The sequence below is a fragment of the Pinus tabuliformis genome, chromosome 3_2 (genome assembly GCF_031772625.1).
Source record: "Pinus tabuliformis cultivar Carrire ecotype Pingquan chromosome 3_2, CPIR1, whole genome shotgun sequence".
Classification (NCBI taxonomy): domain Eukaryota; kingdom Viridiplantae; phylum Streptophyta; class Pinopsida; order Pinales; family Pinaceae; genus Pinus; species Pinus tabuliformis.
In genome coordinates, this window is record NC_142302.1 from 679,701,447 (window position 1) to 679,711,323 (window position 9,877).

Here is a 9,877-nt window from a genome sequence, read left to right on the forward strand (position 1 = left end):
TATCAGAGGTGAGGTGAAGACAATGCCCAAGTAAGAGTGAAAGAGCAATCACCAAAGACAGTTGGGAAAGGACAAAAGGATCAGTGGATTCAATCCTTGTTCAAATTCACCGAGGGTGAAGTCGAAGCAGAGAATATTATCAGAATGGCGCAATAGAAGTTTTTGATGGCCTACCTAAAGATCACTTCATTGGGAAGTCCGGATCTAAGGGTGGAAGGAAAGGCAAATGCCTTGGTTGCAATAAGTTTGGCCATTATGTGAAGGATTGTCCGAATGGCAGAGGCACATCTCTTGATGAAGATAACAATCATTCCAGGGACATCTTCAATGATCAAAGGAATGACAGGTAATGCAGGTCATCAAAGAAACGACCGACTCTTCAGAGAAAGCAAGGAACACCAGGTATGAAGAATCAAATGTTGTTTTTGATAAGATAAAGAAGCGTTATCTTGTATTGGCCGTCTCCTTTAGATTCTTTAGGAATTTGACTTATTGATTGTAGAGCTTCAAGGCACTTCATCGGATAGTAGGGTGCACTCTCTAATTTGGTAGAGATGGAAACAATCGTGGGATTATACTTGGAGCCGATGCCACCTATCCCGGAAAGGGTGTAGGGAATGTTACCCCTCAATTGAATGAGGGTAACTCGATTCATTTACAAGAATCTCTTTTATGTACTTGATTGCAAGAAGAACCTGGTGTCCATTTCGGCAATGGAAGTCAAAAGGTTTCAGGGTGGCATTCATCATTGGAAAGGTACATGTTTGAAAATAGAATTTTCTAAGATGCTTTTACTCGTGGGTTCAGGGTTGGCAATTTGTATCAAGTTGCAGGATGGTCCATTGGGGATCATGTCAATTGACATATCGCATCTATAGCACTGGAGGTCTGTGAGTCAGATGGTGACAGGGATGCCTGAATTCAAAAAGAGCATGAAAGTACATGTCTGAGATGTACCGAAGGAAAATCTTACAAGGGGACCATTCCCCTCATGTAGCAGGTCCACAGGTTTGGAACAACCTGAGGAGGTTTGAGATTCATGATCGGAAATCTCATGTGTGTAGGTGGAAGAAAGCCCTCTATGGCTTGAAGCAAAACACCCTGGGCGTAGTATGAAAGGATTGATAGTTGTTTGATGAAGCTGAGATTCACTAAGAGTGAAGCCAATCCAAACCATTGTTTGAAGGTTGTGGATGATAGACATACCAGCACCTTCTGAGGACGACCTATTTCAAACAAGTGCAGACCCTCTCACTTGCAGAAGTAAGAGGGAGTTGGATTCCAAATGTGGTATGGTAAACTGCAAGCCGGTGACTACCGCGAGGATCTTAACTTTCATCAACCACAGGTCCACACATTATAAGTTCTTATTTATATAACATGTAAAGGCACATAACCAAAATATATTCGAGTGCAATCCATCTCTGAACTGAAAATACATCAACAAAGAGGATCTAGATGGCCTCTAGCATCCAAAAAAATCGTTCTACAACAAATACTTACATATCATCAAAATCATTGCCTATCTTGGGATCTTTGTCATTAATATCACCCTCTAAGCATTAACACAAGACAAAAAACGTAGCATGTCAATTCAAGATTTTGTTGGAGTGACGGGTATATTTTTAGTAGGGTTATGATAGAGGAGTTCAACAACCAATGTCACTAACATCAAGGTACATAGAGGGCTTTGTGCTCTTGATTAAATACGAGTTCCATACCCTTGTACATGACAATATCCAATGGAAACATTGCAATCCCGAAATCCTGAAAACTGATAAGTCTGCTGGATTTTGAGTGAGATCTAAAATTCTACTTTCTCCATATGAACTGCAATGAGGTCGGAACCACCCTCAAACATCCTAAGCCATTTCATGGTAATGTTAAAAATTTAACTAAAAGGATGGAAATGAAAGATAACATTACCATGAATTGTATATCAATACTAGGGCCATAGGCTTGAATATTAGGTTGCCCGACTAAAAAATTCTTGTTTCTTTGAAAAGAAATTGTGTTTGGAATGTCCTTGCGAAAAAAAATATGCGAAGAAAGCCAAGGAACGAATTATTTTTTGTGGGAGTGCGCTCCCGAAATTCTCTCCCGTCCCGCTAAAAAATGTTTCTTTGAAAAAAAATTTGCATTTGGAATGTCTTTGCAAAAAAAATACGTGAAGAGAGCCAGGGAGTGAATTACTTTTGCGGGAGAGAATTTCGGTAGTGCGCTTCGGGAGCGGATTCAAGGGGGAGGGGGGGCGCTCCCCTGCAGCCCTGTTAACACCATCCATTCTGTCCTTGAATATGTGGTTAGCTGATGTCATCTCTGAGATCTATTCAACGAACTCTCAGATTTGAAAATTAGTTTTAGAAAAATAAATTGAAACTCTTTATGTTTGTCCTTGTTTTAGATAGTTAATCCACTGCTACAAATCCTTTAGAATGTGAATCAGAGAAATAGATCTGATACGATGTAGAAATTTGCAGCCCTAGGTGACTGATGTCCTTATCAACTGCATGAAACAAATAATTGCCAATTAATGTAGAAATTAATTTCAGAACATGGCATCAATCACACAATAGCTATAAAAGTAATGAGCAGAAGTATAAAACAATTTCATATATACACAGCTAATTTCTCCTTCAAAATTAGCTTTTCATTTCTTATTCAAAGCTTACAAGGAAACCTCCATAGTTTATGAAACTAGCAGCTGCACTGTTAATCAAAATGACCTCAGAAACAGATTTGCACTGAAATTGTGAAGAAATAGCCTACAAGGAAGAAGACTTTATGGCCTACTATATGGATTTGTATGATTTTGTGCAGATCAATACCACCATGTGTATCTCCAGTAGGATGACTGCTGACAGCTTGCTGCCGTATGGCCTCCTTCCCTCTGCTCTGGCTTTCGCTTTCGAACTTTGGCTTTGCTCAGTTGGCTACTATCCCTGTCCGACAAAAACCCGTGTTTGAGGTTTTGAACTCTCTATCTTGACTTGTCTTTATAGTTTTAGGTGAAACCCTCATCTCTTGGTGAGTCGTATGATTGAGATTAATCCTAGTGTAAGTCATTAATGCTTAAAATACACTTTATTAGACTCAACAATTTAATATAAAACTTTTCATTTTTTACTAATGCGAGTGACAAAATAAAGTTACTTATCAAAATATCTCGTACTACTTCTAATACATTCACACTAAACTTGTGTGGAAGTTCTTATCTGAGCCATATTCTCAACAAATGCACTGTCTTTAGTTTGAGAGATTTAGGATGGTTTATCTATGTGGTTCATAGATATGGATGATAAGAAACTCCTAGATTCCTCATCAATTTCTTAATGAATATTTCCTTGTGATGTTGCTATGGGTTGGCCACAAGGAGATAAATTGCTTTATACAATTTCTAAAACCTTAGAAATGATGGATTATCTCTGTTGCCACTCTTCTTGTTGGTGGAAACAGTATGCCTACATGTTGATTGGAGTCATGGAATTGGGTTTGCAGAGATAACTAGTGGCTTACCAATCTTGGTTTTTGAAGAGCCAAGCTTCCCACTTTAATGGAGTGGAAGTTTAATCAAGTAAATATATTAGTTCTCCCATTGTGCAATCAACCTCGTAACTCTGGGCTAGAAAGTTGTTTACTATCCAGTCTAATGGGCAAGATACATAGGCATATCTTTTGGAAATTCCTATTATAAGGCAGGATGAAAAGAAAAAAAAATACTATATGTATATGGAAGTTGTGTCATACTTTTTTCCCTAAACATAAGCAGGAGCTAAAAATATGCCCTAATAAGTATCTAGAAGATGTGTCTTGTTGTTGTGAACTTTCTATAAAATATGGTCAACCAAGGCTGCTTGGAAGCGGGAGCAAGAGCGGGGAGCAACAATTTTCATAAGCTTCCGGGTCGAGAGTGAATTTTATATAATATATATTTTGATGCTTATATGTCAAAAAAAACATGTAGAATGATGAATTAGTTATAAAAAGCATAAAAACATGGATTAAACCATATAACATCAATCATCTAGTAGACATGGGATCATCAACATGAGCTACATAAACATCATCTAACTTAGAGTCTAAGGACTCCTCAGACTCCTCTGCAACTTCAGTAATAATAGCAGTAGTAGCAGAAAAACTAGACATCAAAACTACAAATCATTGATTAACATGATCACTCATGAAACTCATAATTGGTTCAACACTACTAGAAATGGGATTATCAACAAGAGCTACATAAACATCATTTAGCTCAAAGTCTTCAGACTTGGATTGATCAACCTTATAATATCGTAGAAATTGAAAAAGTATAACATGCCTAACTAATGATTTTTGTTTGAGTGAAGGGTTCATCTCCTCAACCTTATAATATGGTAGAAAAACTTAGCATGCCTAACCAATTATTTTCCTTTCAGTGAAGGGTACATTTTAGTTAAGGCCATGCTAGAGGAGTTCAACAAGTAATACCACCAACATCAACGGAGTTACACCAACATCAAGGTACTTAAAGGGCTTCATGCTCTTGATCAAATGCCAATCTCATACCTCACGCATGAGAAAATCAATTGGAAACATTGCAATCCCCTAAATCTTGAAATCATGAAACCATTAAGTCTGCTGGATTTTTGAGTGATACCTAAAAATCTAGTTTCTCCATATGAAATCCAATGAGATCAAAACCTCTCTCAAACATCCCTTGTTATTTCATGGCAATGTTAAAAATTTAAGTGAAAGGATGAAAATGAAAGATAAAGGAAATGTCACTTTTACTTTAGGAATTTAACATTACCATTGATTGCCAAGATTGCCAGGGAGCGAATTTTTTTGGTAGGAGCACGCTCTTGAAAATCACTCCCAAACGGGAGCGATTCCAAAGCATGTTCCCTGGGTTGCTCCCTAAGTGCTTCTGTTCAGAGCGTGCTTCAGGAGTGGGTGGGGCGGGGAGGGGGGAGGGAGCTGCCCTTCAGCCCTGTCAACTCGAGGTTGGAGTTGGCTGACTTAGTGCAAAGTGGCAGATATGTTAAGTCTCCGATGCACATGGAGGCCTAGAATGGATATTGTAAGTAGACTGTAAAGTTGTAGGGTTCCTTGATAGTTCATAGCTCATGTTGGAGCTTGTCTTAGGGGAAAGCAAATTATTCTCAGCCTATGATTGGTATGTGGAAGATGAATGTGAGGGAGATAATGACCTTTATTGTGAAATGTTGATCCATAAATTGCCATGGATATTCCACTAGACAGTTCGTCACAACAAATCTGATAAAAATAAACTGAAATTTATACCATGAAAGTTAAATTCCTTTAGTTTCCAGATTTGTTAATTATTGATTTACTGTGTATGCATGTAATAGACAAAACGCTGAAAATAGAGAACAACGAAATACAATCACACACCAACCATAATGAAGACAACATATGCTTTAGGAAACCCTAAGGGGAGAATCCAACTAGAAGGTGAGGATGCTCTACACTCTTTTGTCTAGAATGGAAATAATGCATGCACAAAGGAGAAGGCACTTTCTGTAGAGTCACTCGAGACTTGTGGCCTAATAAGCTGCTGCTACAAAACACTATCCCCTCTGTTATGTTCTCTCACTCCCACTCCCACTCCCAATTGCTTTGCTCTATTATGGAACAAGATGCAATCGATAGAATGGAACCCCTTTTCCTCCTAGTGGTCTGGTTATAACATAAACTAATAGCCAACTAGGGGTCAGGTTTGACGCCAACTCGTAACCAGAGTTACAATTCGACTGTTCTAGAGTCTTCTTCCAAGCCCCCCATGTGGTTAGTCCCACATACATGAGTAGTAGGGGCTGACGTGGCACCCACTTGTTCCACTGTGGTCAAACATGGTAGGTCAACTTCCAAGAGGCATAACTTTTGCATATGAACTTTGATTGTCACAATTCTTGTGCCGTTGGAAAAGTATCTGGGTGTAGAATAGTGTCATGGGGTCAGATGCTTATGTGGGAAAATTTTATCCCCAAAAGCTGTCATTGAAGTCCTCAAAATGGCCCTGTAAGGTTTTAAATCCCAATTCTCCAAACTGGGTCCTGCTATTATAAAACTGATCCTGGAATCTGATTCCTCCAATTTTTCCACTCTAAAAGCGTCGAAATAGATGACAAATTATATAATGATCCAATCTGGATCAAATATGGTGGTTTTTATCAATCTATTAATATTTACTCGAATGAGCTTGTTGTGTATGCTTGTCATTCAAAGGTTAATCATGTCCTAAGATGATTTCAAAGTTTGAAGCAGTTAACACGTATTTTGTTGGTAATTGAATAGTTAAATGCCAGCACCTGCTCCTGCTTGTTATTGAGAATTTGATGAACTAATAAATTAATATCTATTGGACACTGCAAAATAATTGGCTCAATGATCCAGTGTGGCTTAGAATTTGTAGAGACCATTAGAAACAGATAGTACATATGTTAGAAGAATCTTTAGAATTAGGTTGGGCTTGGAAGTTTTGCTTTGAACTTTGGCTTTTCTTGGCTATGCAAAACTATAAATTCCTTTATTTTTAGTTTGATCCTCTGAACTTAAGGTCAATGAATAAATGAAAAATGTTCTCGCTCGCTCTACTCCTCACTCCTAACCATACAACCTGATATTTTGCTTACACATAAAGGTGGAAGAAAAGAGAAGAGGGTCTTCCAATCTCTGTTGCATATCTTTCTAAAATTTCTATCTATCTGTCCTATTGGTAAAATTGTTTTACAGTTCATTACTAAATAAACTGAAAGACATACAAAACATCAAGAGTTCCAACTTTATCCCCTATTTAGTGTAGATATAAGATGCAAAATATCAAGAGTTCCAACTTTATCCTTCATATGTGAATAGACCCGTTGCTGAGCCTCATTACAAACTTCTGAGCAATGGGTCTCTCAGATCTCTAGTGAATTAAAGTGGCTAAACAGCCTTTGTAATGTATGAAATTCAGGTTTTGTGGTTTTTTTCTCAGGAGAAGTGTTATAAATGCAATGGCTCTTTAAAGATATCTCTCATAGCTCATGGTATTAGAGCTGCCACTTTTTTCTGTCAAGACTATTACTATTTATTTGGAATGTGGTTTTTTGTCTTTTGTTTTTATGTTATTTGAAGAGTTTATATGTTAGAAATGTTACTGTGGGTTTTATGGTTTTACAATTGATCTTACATCTGTTTCCTATGTTGCCAGTTTCTTTTTGATGCTGCAGCAGCACATTGTGCTGAGATTGCAACCCATCGACATGGATGCTGTGTGTTGCAACGATGTGTTGATTTTTCAACTGGAGCCCAGCGGCAGCGTTTGGTAGCTGAAATAGCTGCAAATGCATTGTTCCTTTCCCAAGATCCTTTTGGGTAATTGTTGTGTCTACCTACTCAACATGCATTTGCATAAAATTTGAGTTTGGACATTTGATGGAAGCAAGATGTGTTCTGAGACTGGATTTCTGGGCTGCTATTTTGTAAGATTTGTTTTTGTTCTTGCATGAGGAACAGCATTTCCACAGCTGCTTTACGGAAGGTTTTGTTTGTAGCCTTACTAAGATCAGCGGTTGGTCACATTAATTAAATCTAAAAGGTGGTTTTGGTGTGTGTGTATTTGTTTATTTGGAGCTTGGGTCTGTCATCAATGAAGTTCAATCGAAACAAATAGTTTTTCTTTCACTTTTCTTTAGCCTAAAAATGCTTCACTAGAAAGGTAAGAAGCATTGGAACTTGGAAGTAGCACTTTGAACAATGCCTGAAATTTATTTGTTTATGATATCTTCTTGGGTTTGAGGAAGCGATGTTGATAGATGTCTTCAATGTACATACTGCAAGACATGCACAAGCACCTGAATGGTATGCTTACTAAGACTAATGGTTGGTCACACTAGTTAAACCTATATACGTTCTGGCTTGTCTCGCAATCAAAGTGAGCAACAAAATGTTTTTTCACCTTTGTTTAGCTGTTGTATCATCATCATGTATCACCCGAAAGCTAAGAAGCATTGTAGCACTGTGAACAGTGGTTCAAATTTATTTGTTTATGATATCTTGTTGGGTTTGAGGATACGATGTAGGTTATTTGAGGCATACACATTTAATTTACATACTGCATAGACATGCACAGGAACCTTTTTATCGTCAAACTAATAGATGGGAACCTTTTTATCGTCAAACTAATAGATGGGAACCTTCTTATTGTCATACTAATAGATATGCACGGTAGCTTGTGCTAAATTATTTTTAATGTTTTTCCTGCAGAAATTATGTTGTTCAATACATTTTGGATCTGGGAATTCCATGGGCAAACGATGACGTGATGAATCAACTTGAAGGGCACTATGCATGCCTTTCTATGCAGAAATTCAGCAGTAATGTGGTTGAAAAGTGTCTGAAGCTTGCTGGTGAAGAGAAGCGTGCACGCATTATTCGAGAGCTGATAAATTATTCTCGACTAGGGCAACTTTTACAGGATCCTTTTGCAAACTATGTTGTTCAATCTGCTTTGGCCACCTCAAAGGTTCTCTCCAGGATCCCTTATTTGTTTTCTCCCAATCTATGGCACAGAAGAGGGGAAATATTGAATATTTATATTTAATTAATAAAGGCTTAGATTTCTACTCTTTATTCAAGCTGGTTAATATAATTAATTGGAGAATTGTATATTTGATTTCTGCAACCAGGGGCCTCTTCATGCTGCTTTTGTTGAAGCGATCCGACCACATTTACCAGCACTGCGGAGTAGCCCATTTGGAAAGCGAATCCTTTCACGTACCAATTTGAAGAAGTAATATTAGCATTTATGTTCAATGTCATTACCCTCTGCCTCATGGTTTTATAGATCACAATGGCGATCAAGTTGTAAGGTGCCAATATTTGTGTATATCTTGTTTACAACTCTTTGAAATGACCATTTTTGGCATGTAAAAATCAAATATTTGAACTGATGTAACATTATTATAAGAGATGGTGTGAGCTTAAGAATTGTATATGTTACATTGAACGGTGAAACTGCATGGCCCAGCTCACTCCATGCAACAATCTGATATCTTCAATTGCTCCTCGAAGTGTACACCTTGTGAATTGTGGGCCCAAGATTTCATTATTTTCTGTACTGGTGCCAGGAACTGGGGCAAGTAGACTTCTTTTAACTAGGTTGTTCTTTAGATGAAGGGCTTGGTGGAGAAGAAATTTGGAACTTGAAAATGGGGCAGTAGAAGTCAAGCATAAATATGAGAGTTTATGTTACCTAATATATTTAGCTGCTGGTTGGCCTGCAAAATGGCAGTTCCAGCAAAATTGTATGTGATATGAGAAACCTTCTACTATATAGTTGTAGATTGGCAAGAACTGATATTGAAGTTACACAGCCAGACTTGTATGAAGTACAATTTTATCTGGCTGGTGTTAAGAAAGAGATTACTATGTTTGAACTTATTCTTGTAGTGTCCTGGATATTAATTTCTGGGGCTGTGCTATTGTACCGTAAATTTGTAAGTTCCAAATTTATATACATCCCATCTTTTTTCTCAAATTGTACTTGAATCATCTTTTCTGATCCTGTAACTTGCTGGATTTGTTGGTTCATTTTTCCAGGTGTTAAAAGCACACTAAGAAATTGCAGTCCCGAATGCTTTTCAGGATCTCAAGAAGTTTTTAACATTGTACCCAAACTGGTGTGTTAATGTTAACATGCATTCAAATTTTTGTGTCTGTGAGAGCTCTTACATTTTGCTGGGCATTCAATGAACTTTCCATGCCACAAAACTTACATGGTTAGGGCCAGTTGACATTCATTTCCTTCTCATGCAGTCCACTCAAACCTTACGCTCTGCCTCGATCAACTTACCATATCTATTGTCACCCCATAAATTAAAAATTGAGAATG

At 37.7% G+C, this 9,877-nt stretch overlaps 1 protein-coding gene across 2 annotated transcripts in view; it reads left to right on the plus strand.

Moving 5' to 3' along the window:
* The window catches only part of LOC149182468 (uncharacterized), a 70,681-nt gene extending 61,158 nt beyond the window's left edge, over positions 1-9,523 (plus strand). For both annotated transcript variants that reach the window (XM_089416866.1, XM_089416865.1), the window contains exons 4-6: positions 7,196-7,359; positions 8,251-8,509; positions 8,673-9,523. In XM_089416866.1, the coding sequence (XP_089272992.1) occupies positions 7,196-7,359; positions 8,251-8,509; positions 8,673-8,780 (531 nt within the window). In that variant the 3' untranslated portion in view covers positions 8,781-9,523. The remainder of the gene's footprint in view (positions 1-7,195; positions 7,360-8,250; positions 8,510-8,672) is intronic.
* The last annotated feature ends 354 nt before the right edge of the window (positions 9,524-9,877 follow it).